Genomic DNA, 19,973 nt, shown 5'->3' on the forward strand with positions numbered 1-19,973 from the left:
AGAGCTCGGTGATCATTACTTTTGCAACAAATCAGACTGTTTCAATCTATATACGTACGCATACAATTGTGTGTTGTACATTCTATCATGCCAGAGCCAGCCGAAACCATCCCAGTCCTTCATCTCGCCAGCACATGTCGGCTAGGTGCAAGGCAAGCTCTTGCTATGGAGGGTTGCCTAATATCAACTGCAGTTTCTAAACTAGAGTCAGTCTGCCGTGCTGAAAACTGGCAGCAGTATTTGGTGCAAATGACATACATTTAGTCGTCGTCGGTCGAGCTCCGACTGCGACGACGCAGCGGAGCCTAGCGATTCACTGACCAATCTCATTTTGTCCTCTTGGATTGCTGGATTGCAGAGCGACGGTCCGCTAGACTTGAGTGACCATCGATTCGTGCGTACTTGTAATCATGCTGTCGAAGGAACTGGGCCACCAGATCAAGCATCCTAGTCCATTGACTGAATATGACACTATCCCGCGTTAGCGGTGTTTGGCCAGCACTTCAATTGATCTCCCCCAGTTACCTCTTGACAGGTCGGAGAGGCGTGCCTCTATCGGCTCTCTGCTCCCGCTCCAGATTCTTCAGTAGAGCATTGACCTTGGCCGACGGGCAAAGACATATGTCAGAGGGAGTCAATGGAGTAGACGCCACGCTTGAACTGGTTGGGAATTCATCTGAGGAGGGGTCGGGAGTGTTTACGTTGCTATTCCGCTCGTCATTAGTGAAAAAATCCACGTCCGGGTGTTCCTCTATCCACTAGACTGGATTGCTCGGGCTCTCTGCCGAAAGACAAATCATCGTCCGTGATACACCAAATATCGCACTTGGCCAGGCCGAATGTGCCTAAAAATACGATCAGATCGGTATAAATAGTGGCTGGATCTCGTCATACGTCTTGATCTGTTCCTCCCAGCCGGGGATGGCTTTGCCAGTCAATATCTGCTCATTGTAAAGATATGGTAGATTAGAAGCCTTACTAGACTTTGGAGTAATGATTAGGGTCGCTCGAGGGCTGCCACTCGGCAATTGCTCCTCATCGAATCTATCAAGCGACCGGCAAACCAGCGCGAGAAGACTTAGTGTTTTCCCTAGGCCCATCTCCTGTTTAGGGTCAGTCACAGTTCTTCCTCGGTGCGGCATGACGGGAAGGAGCTCACATCGGCAAGGATCCCACCGTGCAACGGACTTGGTGCCACTTCGACATTGCCTGTAATTTTATGTCGGTACCTATACCAGTGGTTATCACGGGCTCTTTCTGGTGTAGTAGCGGTCCTACCTTGGAACTTTGGTGCCTTTGACCCGTTCCCACAATGATGGAAACTTCAAATCATTGAGACTGCCAGCCTCCCTTTCCACCATCATCGACAGTGCTACGATCTGATGTCTGTGGCCCTATCAGTGACCATTGGTTGATATGAGGACTAGACACGGACTTACTCCTTGAGAGGGGACGCGAGCCTAGGACTAGATCTGGCTTGATAGGGGCCATTGACTGTGTTGGCAGAGTCGAATATTCGCATAATTTCGCTTTTTTCGCCCTTAGTCAATGATTCCGAGCTTTGCGGATGTTCTTCATCATCAGAAAGTACCAGATCCTCAAGCTTTGGCATTTGGCCCCCCGGTCGTATAAGAAATTGCGGGTTGACATATGGCATCAGATGGTCATATTCTGTAATTCTAGGGTGCTGCAGATATACGCCAGCCTCCGACAAACAAGCACCAACAGCCTCCTTTTCGTCTCCACGGCCATAAAGGATCATACGAACGACCACACCAGGCCCAGAATTCTTACCTTTGAGATCGTCGGGAGCAAACAGGGTTCCCACCAGCTTGATGGTATGCTGTTCAAACAGGGTGACGAGTACGGCCATAGAGACTATACCGGCATATTTGCCCGAATCCCTGAACGACAGTTTGAGCACATTCCCAAAAGGCTTTATGTTTACTCCAGCCGACTTTTTACCACCTTCCCCCTTGAAGGTGGAGGCTGCTGTGCCGACGATCTTCCAAGCATTAGCATGTATGACAGCTGGGTGACGCGCGGCACCTACCTCCCCAAAGCACGTATCGCATTGCGCGGTTTCCGGTCCATGCACGTTCAGGTCATTGTCGTCTTTATCAAGACAATGTTCAACAGATGTGTTGTTTTCCTGTATGATTGAATGGCTTCCATCATAGTCTATATTGTGTTGTGGCAGCCGAGGGCTCTCAAGTCCGGGGGTGGTGCATGCGGTTGTCATCGTAACTGAGCTTTTACCATCCAGAAATTCAGTAGAGGAGTCAAGGATGGCTGACTGGTCCAGATCCATGCGGGACAGGGGATATGGAACTGGCGTTGCTGATGTGAAGTCGGATACTTGTTCGAGACCGTCTAGCTGCGCCCTTGACTGCGTGTTGTCTCCTGAGATGTCGACTGATGTAACTTCTACCATATATCAGCCTCAGGCCCGGTTTTGATAAAAGAACTCTGAAATACCGCTGTCGTAGAGTCTCCCAAGACCCCACAATGTGGGAAACGACATATTCCAGGTATTGCCAAGGTCTCGACTGTCCAGGCCTTGCCATTCGGAAGCCAGAATGAGATCGGAGGTTACTGGTTGTATTGAACCAGCACTTGATTCCACTGTCTGAGGCTGACCAGAATGTAGCATTGCCATCTCTGAACCAGCGAGAAGACCAGATGTCACAGATAGGTGATCTGGAATCAAAGTGGGTGTATTCCCCTCAAAAGGTGCATCATCCAATATTGTCGATTCTCCATAACTAGTAGTACCGTTCAAGTGCCAACCATTCCAGTTTTGGATGCCATGCCTATCTTCAATGCGAGCCCGTTTGCTTTCGCTGCTGTCCGTGTCTCCGTCCGCAGCCACCTGACGCTTGACGGCGGTTGATGCTATACGTCCAAAGAACTCGATGTTGTTCATCTTAAAGCAGCTTCCATGAGGTGATTTGGGAATGTAAAACTATGTCCTTCTGGGCTCAGATTAAATCGAAGAAGTCATCCACCAGGGTTGCCTCCTGTTTCACCCTGATGCTCACCGCCACATTGCCCGCGAGGCTGACGGGAAACTGCAGCCGGGGGTGTCCAATTGTATGCTTTCATAGAACGCTGGGATTTGCTGCGCCACATACATGCAGGGACGTTTGATTACTGAATGGTGAGGCACAGGTGCGCTGGGCCAATGATTTCCGAATGTAACGTAGGACCTATTTTCTTTTTCGTCTCCTCAATGCCTGACGCCCCTGGATGACCGGCTGGCCGTCCTTCCAGACAACATGACTCTCCAGAGCTTATGAGTATCCCCCTGAGATTCTTAACAATATCATCTCGCGGCTGGACTTGGTATCACATAGTCCCATATTGACCGTACGTCTGTGCGGGAGAGAATGAGCGAGTGTAGCGAGCTTGGATCTCGATCTAGGCGAGCTGCTAGGAGAAAAAGCAGACATGGGTCTAGTTGACGGAGTATTTGGAAAGTGGTGGGAAGAGGATGCTCGAATGAACGCGTATCAGTTAGCAGCGACCTTCTGGGGAAGATGCTGGTGAATTGGACGGAGAGACGTGGAGTGTACGTGTGCTCCGCGCTGGGAGTTGGAGAGATCTGGATCGCCGAAAATGACTTCATCTATGACGACTGGATGGTCAGTACCTGGTTAACACACACGTCTAGAGGAGGCTCACGACTGACGGAGGTTCAAGGCTGCAGTTGTTTTGTACTTGATGCTCCTGGGAAACTCTGCCGTGGCAGTTTGAAGGAATTTTCGCATCGAGGCGTGATTCGGTTCGGTAAAGGGGATCGTGACATTGATGAATAGGTATCGCAGGATGAGTTCTTTCTCTGACAAGGTGGTTGACTTTAGAAATTAGCTGAAGGGAATTGAAATCGAGCAGGTGAATGATGCTGTTAAGAGTCTCCACTGGGAAGCTAAGGGGCTGTTTCGACTTTTCCATTGCACTGGCTTCTAGTGAGGGATGTGAGAACTCCTTGGTATATCAAGGAAGAGAGAAGCATTTTATTACTCGTGAGATGAGAAACATGGCACACATGGAGTATGGTGTATTAAGTATTCACTTCTCTAGATAGTATAAAGAATTAATCTGGTAATATTGGCAATGGTAACACTGCTGGCTATAAAATAGGCCTGCTTCTGCCCAAGCTTGCTCTTACAGTTTTACTTTCCTCTTTTTCTCCTAGAGCTAATACACTAACTCGAGGACCAGTTTCATATTAGTACAACTCCACCATCATAAAAGAATCCATAGACGCTTTGCTTATTGCATCTCTGTCTTATACAGTGGCCTCTTCACTGACTATAATTGCTTTAGTGTAGGCCGACAATCCAATTTGGCATGGTGAAAGTTGATAATCAAAGCTTATCCAAGTTCGTCATTCCAAAGAATGTTATCAGGCCAAAGAGCTTGATGAATGATTTCTAATGCGTGAATTTCCTTCTTCGACCTTGAAATCTCCTGATGAAGCAACAAGCACCGTTCAATCTTTGCTGTACTTTCACCCCCCTGGGCCATTACTAGCATGTGACAAATCTCTCTAGCTTGTGATGACCCTGCGCGCAGCACCGCGCTTGACTCTGAAGTCTCTGCACATAGTTAGCTGCATTAGTAAGGGAAGGGCTCAGGGCTCAGGGCCATGGAGAAAGTAGATCTTTTCTAAATCAATTTTACCCAGGAAGACAGGGTCAGGGACCGCAGACCCCTGCGCTTTCCGTAGGACTTGATATATGTCCGCCTCGCGGGAGACCTCTTTCCAGAGTTGATCCCAACGACAGTGTAGCCATACGAGGCACAAGTGAGTTTGAGGGGTGCAATTGCGATCGCGGTTTTCGTCCAGTTGCTGTTTGAGTAGCTGTACGAGTCCGTTTGCCTTGATAGGGTGTCGATGTAGCTTCACATTTGGGCAGCGGTCATCCAAGATCCTATCATTCTGTAGCCCGAGCAGACATCGCTGTGTGCAAGGCTGGCGGCTTTGATGATCTCTAGTGGCCCGTTGACGGGCTAATTGCTGGATAGATGGGGAAGACATGACCTGACTGAAGCCCTGCTTCCGCCTCGTTACTTCATGGTTCAAATCAGAGTGTATATAGGGCATATATCTTCAGCCACAAATGGGGACTGGCCCCCAAGATCCTTGGGGCAGATGGACGGTATTCTAATTTCTAGGTGGTCAATCGGTTTGCATTATACGAGAGAAAAGTTGTATACTTTGTTTTACCCAGAGCAGTTGGTCGAATCAGGGGCATCGAAACTAATGAATCATTAAGTATCTTCAGACTCACGTTGCGCTGCCTACGTCCATTTGAGAGAAATAAAGCTGTCAGATAGATCAACCGGCCGTTAGTATTCATTGAACACACCACTACCACTACAACGATTGAGCGGCTACAGTAATGAACCGGGAATGTATTGAAATTAATATTAATAGCTTCATGAGTAGGCTCAGCCAAGGATAATCCATGCCGGTCAGAATGTCAAGTCCCAAACGCATGCCAGTGGGACGGGTCAAGACACGATTAGGGTTTCTCCAAAGGCTCAAGAGGACATTCGCCGTAAGGCCCACCATATACAATATAATTGTATTCCATTCCCTTACTCAGGTGTGTAGTAAAATGGCAGATCAACTGCCACCAACCTGGGTTCAACGCAGTCATCAAGACAGTAGTCATTTGCCCGGGATTCAGGGTGACGGTGGGCAAAGTGGCCCCGGTGACTGGATCAAGGACATTGTCGCCGTGCATGTGGAACACATGTGTGTCGAAGCCCATGTCATAAAGGTACCAGATGACATTATCGTTGAGACACATCTCGAAAGCTGGGCCGTTTGCGTAGATGTAGCCGTTTAACTGTGCATTCAGAACATATCAGTTATGTCTAAGAAGACAAGTTAAAAAAAGAAAGGAGAAATAACTTACGGGGAAGAAATTTGGCGCCATTTTAGGAGTAACGTTGGTCTTGGGTGTGTTGATGAGCTGAGGATACCAGATACTGAAATTCCCCTGACCACGAGAGATGTGTGGATACTGGTCTGACAAATTCATGACCTGCGACGCCATACCAGGGAGGTATTTCCGGACGTTGTGCAGCGCAAGGAACGAGTTCCACTCCTGATTGTCCGTGTAGAGAAGGACGAATTCACGGTTCTGCCTCATCACGGTCTCCATTCTCCCGCGACGGTAGATGATAACCGGTCCATAGGAGCCAGCGTCTTGATCTTGGTACATGCTGACGTATGGATGGTAGGCCAAGAGTCGGCTATCGTGGCGGCCATTAGGACCAGAGGTTTCCGGAACAAGCCTGTATAGATATTGATCGTCAGTCTTCAATGATGCTAGACGATTGATGACAACTGGAACCAGCGCACCATTTGTAGACAAAGCATCCACCTGGAGGAACTGCGTCACCAATAGTGACATTGCTGGTCCCATTGTAGTAAACGCTGCCTTCTGACTCCTTGGTATAGTACAGACCCATACTATGCATGCTGGAGAAGAAATGCTCCATTTTGTTGACGAACATGATCTGTTGGACTTAGTGTACTGAAGAACGGCCCAAGGTAAAAGAGCATGGTGAAACTGACCTCGATCATATCACCAACTTCAGCACGGATTATTGGGCCCTGGAACCCAAGCCAGGGAGGTTGCTCGGTTCTTTCCTCGAAAGTGGCATCTGTGTATCCCCTGTAGAGTGCCTTGTCGTATTGGGTGCCGATGCTTGTGTTCGATCGAATGTATCCCCATGTCTGGGCTCGGAAGGACTCGTTCATTGGGACACCAAGCCAGTTGTCCCAGCCTACTCCGTCGATATGTCAATTAGAAAAACGACTCTGTGATCTTCCGGAGGCGCCTTACCTGTCGGAGCATAATCCCAAGGAAGGACTTCCGCCGCCACATAGTAGCGACGAACATTCCCCGAAAACACGAAATCCGAAGGAACGAAGTACGGCAGCTCGCCATTCAGGCGGGCTTCGCATTCCTCCAATGCGTCTTTATTGGGAGATGCACCCAGGGCTGGCGCTGCAAGAACGCTGGTGGCCACTGCAAGAAGGGCGAATGAGAGAGATAGAGAATGCATTGTTAATATGCGCTGAGTGGTAACATGCAGAATGTTGTCGGGTCGGGGGAAAGGAATAATGGCAGAGACGGTGCTATGGAATGTGTATGTAGCGAAGAGTGTTTACAGAGTTAGAAGAGGGCATGGGCGAGTTAAGAGGAAGGCCACGGCGCACCTTCCTGTCTGTAGGAGGAAGCTCCATTCCATGTCCGTATTTCCAGCATCAGAAACTAAGCACGTATCGGGCAACCGACCAGAATAGTAAAGGAGGGAAAGAAGGCTAGGGAAAATCGAGGCATATCAATAGTTCAGTTCATGCATTGCCTACTGCTACTGGGAAGAAGCATCGAATACTCTCACCGAATTCGCGAGAAATCGCCGGAGACGTATGCGAGCAACGCAGCCCGCTTTGAGCAAAGTTTCTAAATAATATCTAGTACCATGAGATGATTGATAGGCAGTATAATGCAGTAGGTTTGATAACATAAATCACCTCCGATCTTAGACGCTAATACAAAGAAGCCAAGTCATCCATGCAGATATCCTGCAGCCCGACCGCTCCTTCGACGTTGAAGACCTGCTGATCGCTTACCAAGCTGCAGTCTGAGTTGTTGATATAAATATGGCACCTCTTCCATTCTCTATATTCATTCATTTCCCCTCTCTTCCTCACTCTTGCCCACCATCTCCAACCAGCAATGTCTACCAACTCAGGCCAAGTCTCCCCCCTCAGCGGGGTAACCCGCTACATCACCACCCACGACTCCTCCGGCAAAGCCATCATCCACTCGGAGCAGCCCCTCAAATGGGGCGCCTATCAAGGCGGCGCGCTAGGCATGGGGGTCGCCTACACTACGTCCGAGTTCCCCGCCAACCTCAACAACGACGCCGACATCAAAACTCACGAGAATCTCATGCAGAGCAACTCCCTGGGCTTGGTCAACCCAAACGGGACGACGTGTCGGTTCGTCGATTTCGGTCCCGGTGGAGAGCCGTTCATGCATCGCACGCAGAGCCTGGATTACGGGATTGTCCTGCAGGGGGAGATTGAGATGATTCTGGATTCGGGGGAGAAGAGGGTGCTGAAGGCGGGGGATATTGCTGTGCAGCGGGGGACGATGCATGCGTGGAGGAATCCGAATGCGACGGAGTGGACAAGGATGGTCTTTGTGCTGCAGGATTGTCAGGAGGTGAAGATTGGGGGGGCTGTGCTTGGGGAGGATCTGGGGGGGTCGGAGCATCAGGATATCAAGCCTAGTCGGTGATTGAACTGATGTCATGTTCTTTGCGGAGGAGATTCAAGATATAGTACATCATATACAATGAAGGCTACTGGTCCTTCACCTTGATCACGACCTTTCCGAAATGCGCTCCGCTTGCCAGGAAGTTGAATGCCTCCTTGGACTCCTCGAATGAGAACACCCGGTTGACAACAGGGTGGATCTGGTGCTCCTCGTAGAACTTCACCATCTCCTCGAAGCGGTCCTTTGGACCGTTGATGATGCCCTTGATTGTCAGGTTCTTGCGCAGCGTGAGCACGTTCATGTTTAGAGTGTCGTTCGGGTTTTGTTGCTTTCCGGATGTGTAGCCGATGCAATCGATCAGTCCACCAAAGGCGACGCAGTCAAAGGTTTTGCTCAGCGTCTCCGAGCCTCCGGTTTCGAGGATGATGTCCGCTCCGTGGCTGTTCGTCACCCGCATCACCTCCTCGTTCCAGTTGGGATTCGTGCGGTAGTTGATTGTGTAGTCGGCGCCGAGCTTCTTCGCTTGCTCCAGCTTCTCGTCGGATGAAGACGTGATGATCACTGTACTGTCAGCCGCATGCAACATGTGCATATTCTGTACGACATACCTTTCGCCCCGGATGCCTTGGCAATCTGCAGACCAGCAATCGAGACACCACCCGTCCCAAGCAGCAAGACGTACTCGCCCTCTCCCCCGTTCTGTCCAATCGGTCGCATGCCGTTGATCGACATCCACGCCGTCACACTGGCAATTGGAAGCGTACTAGCCTCCTCGTGCGTCATATAACTGGGCGCCCGAACCAGAGCCCGCTCGGCGAACACACGATGTGTCGCCAAGACTCCATCCATCGGCAAGCCCAGACTGCTTCCTAATTCCTTCTCGGTCACCTGTCCGGTCTGGTGGTCGGGAAGAAAGCTCGACAGAACGTGATCGCCGACTTTCCAGGCCGTCACGCCCTCGCCCACCTGGGTGACAACACCGCTCATATCGCTGCAGGGGACGACGACGGTTTCGACTCCGTTGGTTGCTTTGTGGTGGTTGTACTCGCCCCTCACGACTGAAGGCCAGAAACATTATTCAAAGTCCAAGGTACATTCCAATGGAGACTACTCACCTTCGGTATCGCGATAATTCAAAGAAACAGCATGGACCTCTACGAGGACTTCCCCTTGGCCGGGTGCGGGCATCGGGGCCTCAGCCTGCTGCAAGCTGTCGAACCCCTTCAGGTTGCTCTTCCATTGCTTGATAGATGGTGCCATTGTGTGATCTGGCGCTCGATCATTGACTTCCTCCAGGAGCCCAAAATTTATATGATTGAAGGGGAGAATTAATAATGCTGAAAAATGCGTCATTGTGGAGTCGCCCCGCAGTTGGAGCAACTCGGCGTTTTTCTTTTGCTGCGGTGGAACTTTGTCCCATGGCCGTCGACATGCTGATGCTGATGTCCTGTGTGAACCAAAAAGATAGAATTGAAGCTATACTGGAGATTGGAGAATGGAGAAGATGGAGTCGATGTCGAGCTTTGATTGTGCACGAGGATGTGTGTGGTTGTCTTACCCAATGAGGGGTCAATATTCGGCTTCGAGGCCCTTTCCCGACGGTAAAACATCAACATGCCGTCCGGAATGGTAGAAAAGGAGATGTAGAGCTCATAAATTAGATCTCAGGGTTGGACTACCTAGTGATGACCTTTTGCGCCAAAGGTCGAGAGCTTAGTATGGTCAATGGATATTACCCTCCATATCTCTCGGATTATATGGTAGGGGTCTACCTCCATCAACCCGCGATGTCAGATGCACTGATGCGGAAACAGCATCTCGCGGAAGTAATTGAAGAGACCAGCGAAGACATCAAAATCCTGTTGCTCCGTCTGTTTGAAGACTCGAGGGCAAGATCTCGCTTTTTCCACCAACTATAGGACTCAGTGTTAGCCTTCCCCCTTCTTGGTATAACATCAGATCACCTGGATCAACCATCAAATCATAAGGAACATAATAAGTATGGATTGGGAAGACCACAGTTGTCATAGGATTATGACAGACGATCATGCAGGCAGGCCATTTTTGCTGCGGATCACATTTAAAGATCGATCATCCCAGTACTTCGTATCATTCCCCGCATAATCAATGAGTCTAAATCGAGGTGTGCAGTCCTGGATTGTGATACACCCCGTGGCAGTGGCTTTGAAATGTGCATGTGCTCTGGAAGAAGAATAGATTGTGCAGCTAGTGATTGGGCTAACTTTCAAGGCTTCAACTGGCTTAAGCATCGCCTAGCATTTCCATTTCCGGGACAAGCTTCATGAATGAGCCTTGTGGACCGGGCTGATTGCTCAGAACTGTCCAGTAGGATGAGGCTGGATAAATTGATGGCGCTTCTATGCCGTTATCCGAACCAATCGCTGGGAAATAGTGAGACGGACCCTGAATACGAGGAGGAGTCTCAAGTCTGAAGGAGAGTTTTGACTATGGACTGAGCCGATGATAGTTTGTTATTAGTTATCAGTTATCAATATGGGGATTTCCTTCTCAGCTGAGCTTGTCAGCCTCTCCTCCCTCCTGAAATTCTCGTTCTTGTTCTTATGGCGCGCCTTTCCTACCTCCCACAGTTACTTCTCCTGGTACAATCAGTGCATTCACAGCTGACGACCTTACCGACATGCGCGGTGAGACGACTCTGTTTTCTGGGAGAAATGCAGGCGCTGACTGCAGCGATAAAAGCAATCGTGCTATACCAACGCTGTCAGCGCGTCGGAGTGCAGCGCAAGTGATTACAAGTGCCTTTGTACGAGCTCGGTATACCACCAGGCCTTTATATGCTGCGTGCGAGCGGCATGCGACTCGCTGAATACGTCTTGTAAGTTGTATGGCTCAAAAGACTCGGGTATTATGGGCACTGAATATTCGCAGTGGTTGGGAGTGAAGCAGTTGCCCTCTGCAATGTGTACGTCCTACGCATGATTCCAAAGGGCCATACTCACGAACATGCAGAGAAGGAGTTTCGGTCTCCTCGTTGCCATCAAGCGCATGCTCCACCACCTCTGGTACCTAGACTCTAGCGGGTGATTGGCATTGGACTGATCGTTGAGAACATCACTGACCCTAATAGCCTCCCAAACTGCAGGTTCCTCCGCGACTGGCACAAACACCCGAGGAACTGTCACAGCCACGGCAACTGTCACCAAGAACGCAAGCAGCAACAGCGATAGTCAAACCAACGGCGCATCACAACCGACAGCAACATCCAGCACGTTATCCTCGAATAGCAGCAGCAGCAGCACTGCACAACACTCCGGACTAAGCACCGGAGCAAAAGCAGGCATCGGCGCAGGTGTTGGAGTCGACGTCCTGATACTCCTCGGACTGATCGCCTTTATCCTACTCCGAAACCGGCGCAAGAGGACACCCCAGGAAACACCCGAAGCGCGAGACCAGTCTATGTCACTGATGGAGTATAAGCCGGAGCTCGATACGAACCAGCCCCGAGCCTCGCGGGCTAACCAGAAACCTGCCGTGGCGGTTACTGCGGCCTATGCGCCACCGGACGGCGCGAGCGAGCTTCATTCGCAGCATTTGTCGTATCAGATGCCTACCGGGGAGAACTCGTCGGAGTTGCCGTTCAGCCCTGCGCTGAACCAGCGACCTTTGTATAACAATCAGTATGAATTACCCGGTCATTCGGCTGGACGGTATGAGCTGCAATAGGGACAGGCGTGAGGATGGACAAGGGGTGTGTATACTCTGGATATGTACATAATGATGTTGAAGAGGAATAAGATGACCGTGATGAATCCCCTCCAACGTTCTTGCAAAGCCTCAAGCAAGAGAAGAGAAGTATAATACAACGGCTGGTCTCAGCGGGAGTAAGCCTGGTAGCCATTTACAGTTTAGCTACATGGAGAGAATACATAGGTTTTTTTCTCTAACGTCGCAGCAGAGGATGTCCACTGCTTTGAGATGCATATCACCCCCCCTTGGCCATAATCCTCCTCCTTTCCATCCCAATCGAAGCCAGAAACGCAACCCCTCCCAGACCAACCGCCACAAGAAACGCATCGGACACCGCAACCCGAAACACATCCCTCACCGACCCCAGCAGGCCCGCAGACACCACGTTCTGCAACTCGGCGCCACCAGCCGCCTCCACCGCCGGGACATCCACCCCGCGGAGCGCAAGAAGATGCGAGTGCAGCGCATTCCGAAAGACATTCTCGGCGATAGCCAGGCCAACCGATCCCCCGAGGCACTGCGCGAGGATAACCAGCGTGCTCCCAAGCGGGATATCCGCCGCGCTCAGAACCACCTGGATGGCGGTGATCGGGATCTGCACCATGACGCCGTACCCTGCGCCCGTGAGCACCTGGTACCCGAACCATTTCGCGATCGGGCTCGAGCGCGACAGAGTGTAGAGGAGGCCGCCGCCTGCGACGAAGAGCCCGGATCCGAGCCACATGAAGGGGACGTAGAAGCCGGAGAGGGTGACGAGGGTGCCGCTGATGAGGGTGGCGATGGAGACGGTCACGCCGTAGGGCAGGATGCTGAAGCCGGAGGTTTGGGCGTTTGTGCCTCGTACGGCCTGGAAGTAGAACGGGAGGTAGTATGTCTGGGTCATCATGGCGCCCTGTAGCAGGCAGGAGAAGATGCAGCCTAGGAGGACGGATCGTTGAGAAAGGACACGAAGGGGGATAAGGGCACTGGAATTCCGTGAGATTAAAAACAGCATCAGATAGGGAGGGCGGTGATCACATACTCATCCTCCTGACGGTACTGCATGTATCCGAAGAGGGCAAGGAGCAGGCCAAAGCCCAGGAAGCAGCCCCATACGCGGGAGTCAGACCAGGGGTAGTCAGCCCCGCCCCACTGAAGAGCGAGGATCAGGCAGACTAGAGTGCCAGTCAAGATCAAGACGCTCTTTAGACCGAGACTGGTCAGCTTCTGTCGAAGGGGACGGTTCTTGTAGGGTGCTCCGCCAAGAGACGATGGGTAGTAGAAGCACACAATGAACCCGGTCAGGCCACCCAAGGCTGTTGCGGGCCGTTAGTTTACGGTGTCGCCACATCAGCTAGTATCCAGGACTCACGCAGGTTGATCCAAAAGCAAAATCTCCAGGTGAGGCGGGCCGAATGGGTGAAGACACCACCCAGAGACGGGCCAACCACCGAGGCAACGCCGTACATGCTCGTCACAATGCCCAGCAACAGCGGGCGTTTCCGCATCTCGACAATCTGCGACATGATGATCATGGCCCCGCAGAAGAGCCCGGCAGCCCCCAGCCCGGCCACGGCTCGGCCGGTGATGAAGACGGGGGAGTTGGGCGCCGCCGCGCAGATCACGGACCCAGCTTCGAAAAGCAGGCCGGATCCGAGCCACACCCACTTCAGGTTGAAGAACATGTAGGCCTTGCCGAATGTCGGTTGGAAAGACATCTGAGCAAGCAGGTAGACGGAGCCATACCACGCTTGTGAAGGGTAACCCTATGTTAGCAATTCATCAGGAAGACAGGACCGCATAGACTGGTCACTCACCCACATCGCCGAGGCTGTTAAAGTCCGTCGTGATTATCGGTATAGCAGTGGCTAGTATCCTGTTAAACGGGACGGCAATAAACAAAGTTAAAATTGGAGGTGCTCAGGCTGCTCACATATGATACTGTTATCTAATGCGACGGTAAACACTCCCACCATCAGGGACAGCGTCATCAAGACGAGTGCGCGGCCATGAAGATACTTGTCTTGCTCATGCAGCTCACTCAGGTTATCTGGCCGGGCAGTAGTATGCAGAGCGGGTGGTTCTTTCTCTGTAATTGATTTCTCACCCTCTGCAGTGTCTTCTCCAGCCATTGTCCTTTCTACGATGGTGCCGTCTCCTCTGCTGCATTATCAGATCGATATTTGAGGCACAAAAGCTGAACAGAAGGTAAAGACTTGCCTATTGGTCACCGACTCATCGCCGAGGTCTGATGGCGATGCAGCGGTATGCGATTGCATCGCGATCTCTATCAACCACAGCTTGTGAAACCAGTGCCGCGCACCGGTTAAAGGAGCCTGCCATGGCTCTATCGTGATATATAGCAGTGGTCGGGGAGATTATCTCCTCCACAACCGGCGCTATCTAGATTGACATAGATGCGAGGCACATTTAGACCCTCCAACTGGCTGATAACACGGCCATGCATATGCAAGAGAGCTCTGGACAGATTGATGGAATTAAGCATACGATACAACCAAAGCTCTTGTCTAGGTTGTTCCGTGTGCCGAGCAGGATCGGAGAGTCCCTTATGTACTCGCATGGATACCGGACAAATGACAATAGATACCATTGTATTGGATCGCTCTGCTTCCTGCTTCGTTATTTGTCTGGATAGCTCGAGCCGGGGCATGCGGAGGGATTAAAAGCCCGAGCTGGTCGTGTGCAGGCGGAGTACCGGCCCGAGGAAGCGTTTCATGTATGAGCAAACTAGTGCACTGAGGCCCTAAGCAATCCCATAGACCGAGACCTCGTGGACCTTGCATCCAAAGGGATGGCCCATCAAGCTCTACAGGCTGAAAGCCCAGCCTGATCTAGCCGGTCTGCGGCTACTCCTGCGCCACGGCTGTGTACTGATGGACTAATCCCCAGACTGACTTTGTAGCTGCAGTGGGCATGGGAAAGAAAAGGTCAAAGAAACCGAGTCACGAAATTTCTCGACTCACTAAGGCGTAAAGGACGCTCTGGTGCAAACCGATTTCAGCAACTATCGAGTCGAATTGGCTAGCAGAAAGCCTGGCTTCAACGTCCCTCAGTGCTGCAAACGCAGTTAGAGAGCTCTGCCTGGCATTGAACAAGATGTCGGTCATTGTCGTGCCTTCTCACATCGAGTCAAACGCGAGCAGAATACCGTCGAGAACTACGTTTACTGATTCCTAACACCTGTCGATCGCAGGGAATTGAGCTTGATTACTACTTAAACGTGCGAAATAAATAGTTACAGAACGACAGCGAATAAGCTCAATGTCCTTCACCTCCCAAACAATATTGGTGTTAACTCCATGTATGTTCCCTGGCGATTTACAACCAATCCAGAGTAACTGTCCCCTGAACAACGGTGACTGCAGGTACATTTCATATCATTGCAAAGAGACGATCGCAGATGGAATAATCATCAATTCGTATAAAGTCACCCCGGCCCCTTTCTGGGTTCAATTGTCAACAGATGACCACGACCCGAGGAAGACGGAAATGACTGTACTTTTGCCCCTCAACACGTCAACATTCTCTTTCGAAGAGTAATTTGGTGGAAGATCAATGCGCGGACCTCTGGGATTCTCACACACCGATAATCTCTGTTCGCTGGCAGCATATGTGGGGGTGCTCATGACAAGTGCCACTGATTGTTGTGACGACCTTCGCTGCTCATGAGTAGTTCGGAAAAAGCGTACTCAGGGGTGCGATTGTGGTACTTGTGGCGCCAAAGGACACTTTTTAGCTGGTTTTCATTGTGTCGTATGAATGTATTCCGATGAGGTGGTTTCGAAATATCCCGCTACTTTTTTCACTTCATGGGCAAAGGAACCCTTGGACCAGCCGGATGCGTTCGATCGCCGGTAGAGACCGAGTAGACGAGCGTAGCCTTTGTCCGGGGACGCACAGAAGATGACCCAATAACGATAGACGTGAAAGGTATTCTGTTAATAGCATGGTTAACGAATCGAGTTCAATAGCTGCAGGTGGAAAGAGGAGGCTCGGCACCAACCTCGTAGCTTGGAAGCAGAGCCTTCCCCGTTCGTGCATCGGCGAAATCGATAGCTTTTATTGCAACCTTGAATAAAGCTTCTAGGCTTTTGACCGGTACGAATGATGTTGGTATTAGCCCTCAACATGCACAAACACGTTTCTTGTAGCAATTCTTGATGCTGCTTGATGGAGTAGTGGCGAGGCACTGTTAATTGGGCTTCCTGGTTGTCAGTCACAGCCTAAGCGGCTTAGAGAGCGCTACCGAGATCATATTACTTCAGTGAACTTCCACGTTCAGCGGGTCGTCCCCTCTGATACTGCGCCACCATTCACTCTGCCGAACGAGTTCTCCGTCTTCACCACCTAGCAATCTCCAATACTTCTTGATAAACCAATCTCTCGCCTCCCAGCTGCGGACGTCCCACGGCGTCCCTGTCGAAGCATGACCCGTGGACTGATTTCGATCCTTCTTCCCAACACCCGCACCGCCCCAACACACCAAGCCGGTCAACATGTCGTGGAAGAACTCATCATCATCGAACTCATTCTGATAGGCGATGAGATTTCTACGCAGCGTCGGAAAGGGTAGAATATCGATGAAGGGGTGATGCTTGACGGTGATTTGTTCCTTGCTCGGCCTCAAATCCGGCTTCAGAGTCTTGAATATTCTCTGCACGGCGCAAATCATGTTTGTCTTGGCTGTATCATCCGCCGAGTCCACGGTGAACCGGAAGAACGGAGAGAGAGAGTCGTCGGCACAGATCAGCTCCTCAGTAATGCCAACATGCGTCCCAAGAGCGTGCAGTGCAGATATAGTGCAGACCGTTTCGATGCGAAGGTGGTTGGCGTATGGATCTGCGGCGGGTGCACCCGGTTCAATTGAGAGTATTTTGATCTCACCATAGCAAGATGGGTCAGGGCCTTGCGTCCGTATCTGGACATGTGGCCTGGAGCAGCCGCAACTGACGGTGGCCGTCCAGTATGGACTATGACTGTCGTTCTTTTTATCACACATGAGAAGGGAAGGATCAACATAATTTGTGGAGCTCCAGATGCTCAGCGATGAGCGTGTGTCATCTGATTGCGGAACATATGTTCTAGGATCCCATGTGCACAATGCTGCTAGGCTGTGATCTAACTGCGGTGGAGGGTATTGGCATTCCTCTGGAGTTACGGCAGAAAAACTGGAAACAGATACGTCGAGGGTATCATATGATGGGGGGTCTTTTGTACTGACATCCGACGGCGCGGTGGATGGGCTGTGCATTGTGGCACCCTCAGACGGGCGTGTACCCACAGCTGGTGCTCCTTCAACAACACAGGTTTGCGCGGCAGGTGCCGCAAGGGCTTCTAGTTGGTTCAAGCGCTTACGCAGCTTTTCTCCTAATGAATGATGAGTGTGCTTGCCACCGTCAGCTAAGAGCCGCACTTACGGTACTTTCGTTGCGCTTGGACATTCTGTTGTCGTCTCTTCTCCGGGTCACGGCGTACAGGTTTTCGCTTCTCCTTCCCCTCGCTTCTCCGTATTTCTCCACTTTGGGATGACATCGTGTATTTTGATAGATTACTGCGATAATTCTGATGAACCAGGTACGTTGCGCGAGTCGTGAGAGGAGGAGGGAGGGGACATGACAAAGAACACGAGACGCGGTCAGAATAAGCTGCAGGTGGTAAATGGTTGACGTCGGCCACTTTACTCTATTGGATGCATTGACACCTCAGGCACCACAAATGCTTTACTGACCATACAGAGTAGAAGATCGGTTTACCTAGGTAGATGATTACCGTCAAAGTATAGGAATAATCACTGAAATACTATTCCCTGAAAGAATGATTGTCATGAGGTTATTTTAGTGCAGTGGAATAAGTTTTCTGTTAATTACCAATTCCGATTCCGGTTTGACCAATCATATCGCTGAATTCTACCATGGTTCAAGCCGATTTGCAGAAATTTTACATAGTTTTATACTGATATCGAACTTCCTTTCTATATATATACTCGGCTAGATAGAGACCTTCATCCTTGTTCGTTTACCGCCCAAAGACGATTAGCGCGAAGTGGCTGACAGTTAAGGTACGAGCCCTGCTTGGTCAATGGCTATCGGATACCCATCGTATGAGATGCTTACACCAGTTGACGAAGCGATAACCCTGCGTCTGCGGCTGACCTAGGTTGTGAACACCTCGTGATCGTTTCCGCTTCTGGAAGGTGTGAAGCTATTCGCAAAACGTATCTCAGTACCCAGAACGACATGCTCAACATCGACTACCTAATTAACCCCGATACCATGTTTGCAACAAAGGTCCCAATTCTGGATGTGGGAATGGTTCGTGTGTATCAAAGGTCTCGCTCTGCAGACAGGTGTCTGGGAATATATTGATCCAGACGATGAGACGATTACCAAAGAGAAACCGGTGAAACCGACCCTACCGGTTCCAGCGAAGGATTTCATGGATATGGATGAAAGCGATCGATTCGTTTGGCAACTAGAATCCGAGCACTATGATAGGCTGGCGCGCATATACCGTGAGGAGCGAGATGGCCTGGCAGCCGTCTGGAACGCTATCCAGACCACCGTCAGCCAGAATCACCGTTTTGTCTTTAGGCGGTACGTCTCAGTGAGGCAACTGCTAATCAAACTGCGAAATTGGATCGCACCAAGGGAGGATTGGTAATCTTCTAATTACCGACGTTTTACAGATAGTGGCGACGGTGGTCAGTATGGTTGACGGGGCAGGTCCGCTATGTATTGTTCCATGACAGTGCTACTTAGATAGCTACTTAGCTGCCTATGGAGCTACTCCTTCCACTCGTCTCTGCCTAATTTGACGATATCACCCATTTCCAAAACCCAATACTTCGACGGGGCTTTCCCCTCTTCAGCCGTACGGGCAGCCGCTACGGCTGCTCTGCCAATGACGGTTTGATCTTGACCTGCACGTACGAGTAAGTTTTCAGGGTTCAAAACAGTCCGGCAGCGATCAGGTTGGTCATACCTATCTTGTCCTGGACGCCCTGCCCCAGCTTATTTAAATTTTGCACGATGTTTTCCAAGAGCGCAGCCTTGGGATTCTCCCTTCCGATAATCATGCCAGGCCTCAGGATAATAGCATGCTCGAAATCAAGGTCCTTGATGGCGTCTTCCACGCCAACCTTCATCTTCGAATAGGGCACGTAGCGAGAGAGAAAGCCTCTGGTTCCTGCGCTCGAAATGAACACATACGTCTTGACGCCCGCCTCCTTCGCTGCTCGGGCGTTCTCTATGCACAAGTCGTGGTCGATCTTCCACTGATTCTGGAGTCCACCGGCCGTCGCTCTGGTGGTGCCGACTGCGTTGAAGACGACTGATGGCTTGGGTGAAAGGGAGGAGATCATGCCGCCCCATTTGGAAGTGTCGCCTTCTTCGACGGCTTCGAGCTTGGTTGACTGAACATTTGGAAGTCTCCTTGAGATAGTTTTGACGGATGAGAATGCGTCTATGGCGAGGAGTGTAGCGAGGATCTGAGAGCCCACTGCTCCTGTACAGCCGAACACCGCTGCCGTCGTCATGGTGGAATTTTCTATTCTATTGTTCCTATCTGTGGGTACTGTCTGTCTCCAACAGAATGCCAACCAGCGAGAAGAGAAAAGCAGTGAGGCGATGGAAAGAGAAATTGACTTCTGGATAGAGGGAATAACACAATCTAGATTCTAGGTGACAGCGATGACGCCTCCATAATGGCTTACGTTACCCATGACGGCTACTCACGTGATTCATCGCCAATATCAGCCATAAGTACCATGCTCACCTGCACCAGGTCGGCATCAACATCGTCTTCTCCACGAACACCGAGCCTTCTCACCCAGGAAGGCCATACTCTATTGAATCTTCAGAACAGGCTCTCAATCCAGGCGCCCTGCCTAGGATAAGGGACAGCTCCCCCTCCGCGCGCTGCCTGACACCCGCC

The 19,973-nt window shown here is 50.9% G+C and overlaps 9 protein-coding genes across 9 annotated transcripts; 3 read left to right on the forward strand and 6 right to left on the reverse strand.

Annotated features, from left to right (window-relative positions):
* Window positions 1–326: 326 nt before the first annotated feature.
* Window positions 327–2,926, reverse strand: CDV56_102585 (DEAD/DEAH box helicase; the record flags this gene model as incomplete). The annotated part of the gene is made up of 7 exons (XM_026756204.1): window positions 327–471; window positions 526–705; window positions 895–1,103; window positions 1,160–1,229; window positions 1,279–1,386; window positions 1,440–2,427; window positions 2,479–2,926. 7 exons carry the CDS (start codon window positions 2,924–2,926, stop codon window positions 327–329), a joined length of 2,148 nt encoding a protein of 715 aa, XP_026610781.1.
* Window positions 2,927–5,531: 2,605 nt separating this feature from the next.
* CDV56_103205 (uncharacterized protein) lies at window positions 5,532–7,089 on the reverse strand (the record flags this gene model as incomplete). The annotated part of the gene is made up of 5 exons (XM_026756824.1): window positions 5,532–5,861; window positions 5,931–6,312; window positions 6,380–6,537; window positions 6,596–6,807; window positions 6,867–7,089. The coding sequence occupies 5 exons, from the start codon at window positions 7,087–7,089 to the stop codon at window positions 5,532–5,534; spliced, it is 1,305 nt and encodes a 434-aa protein (XP_026610782.1).
* A 677-nt stretch (window positions 7,090–7,766) lies between these two features.
* On the forward strand, window positions 7,767–8,333 carry CDV56_103442 (cupin domain-containing protein; the record flags this gene model as incomplete). Its single annotated transcript, XM_026757061.1, has 1 exon — window positions 7,767–8,333. The coding sequence occupies one exon, from the start codon at window positions 7,767–7,769 to the stop codon at window positions 8,331–8,333; it is 567 nt and encodes a 188-aa protein (XP_026610783.1).
* Window positions 8,334–8,397: 64 nt separating this feature from the next.
* CDV56_103511 (zinc-dependent alcohol dehydrogenase family protein) lies at window positions 8,398–9,572 on the reverse strand (the record flags this gene model as incomplete). Its single annotated transcript, XM_026757130.1, has 3 exons — window positions 8,398–8,873; window positions 8,921–9,370; window positions 9,428–9,572. The coding sequence occupies 3 exons, from the start codon at window positions 9,570–9,572 to the stop codon at window positions 8,398–8,400; spliced, it is 1,071 nt and encodes a 356-aa protein (XP_026610784.1).
* A 1,399-nt stretch (window positions 9,573–10,971) lies between these two features.
* CDV56_103777 (uncharacterized protein) lies at window positions 10,972–12,017 on the forward strand (the record flags this gene model as incomplete). Its single annotated transcript, XM_026757396.1, has 3 exons — window positions 10,972–11,097; window positions 11,175–11,256; window positions 11,422–12,017. The coding sequence occupies 3 exons, from the start codon at window positions 10,972–10,974 to the stop codon at window positions 12,015–12,017; spliced, it is 804 nt and encodes a 267-aa protein (XP_026610785.1).
* A 259-nt stretch (window positions 12,018–12,276) lies between these two features.
* CDV56_103917 (MDR family MFS transporter) lies at window positions 12,277–14,152 on the reverse strand (the record flags this gene model as incomplete). Its single annotated transcript, XM_026757536.1, has 5 exons — window positions 12,277–13,006; window positions 13,063–13,336; window positions 13,393–13,770; window positions 13,838–13,888; window positions 13,954–14,152. The coding sequence occupies 5 exons, from the start codon at window positions 14,150–14,152 to the stop codon at window positions 12,277–12,279; spliced, it is 1,632 nt and encodes a 543-aa protein (XP_026610786.1).
* A 2,150-nt stretch (window positions 14,153–16,302) lies between these two features.
* Window positions 16,303–17,573, reverse strand: CDV56_104313 (bZIP transcription factor; the record flags this gene model as incomplete). The annotated part of the gene is made up of 2 exons (XM_026757932.1): window positions 16,303–17,408; window positions 17,459–17,573. The coding sequence occupies 2 exons, from the start codon at window positions 17,571–17,573 to the stop codon at window positions 16,303–16,305; spliced, it is 1,221 nt and encodes a 406-aa protein (XP_026610787.1).
* A 768-nt stretch (window positions 17,574–18,341) lies between these two features.
* CDV56_104515 (uncharacterized protein) lies at window positions 18,342–18,701 on the forward strand (the record flags this gene model as incomplete). Its single annotated transcript, XM_026758134.1, has 1 exon — window positions 18,342–18,701. One exon carries the CDS (start codon window positions 18,342–18,344, stop codon window positions 18,699–18,701), a length of 360 nt encoding a protein of 119 aa, XP_026610788.1.
* Window positions 18,702–18,823: 122 nt separating this feature from the next.
* Window positions 18,824–19,575, reverse strand: CDV56_104556 (uncharacterized protein; the record flags this gene model as incomplete). The annotated part of the gene is made up of 2 exons (XM_026758175.1): window positions 18,824–18,960; window positions 19,023–19,575. The coding sequence occupies 2 exons, from the start codon at window positions 19,573–19,575 to the stop codon at window positions 18,824–18,826; spliced, it is 690 nt and encodes a 229-aa protein (XP_026610789.1).
* Between the last annotated feature and the right edge of the window lie 398 nt (window positions 19,576–19,973).

This window comes from Aspergillus thermomutatus (genome assembly GCF_002237265.1).
Source record: "Aspergillus thermomutatus strain HMR AF 39 chromosome Unknown NODE_278, whole genome shotgun sequence".
NCBI classification, from domain to species: domain Eukaryota; kingdom Fungi; phylum Ascomycota; class Eurotiomycetes; order Eurotiales; family Aspergillaceae; genus Aspergillus; species Aspergillus thermomutatus.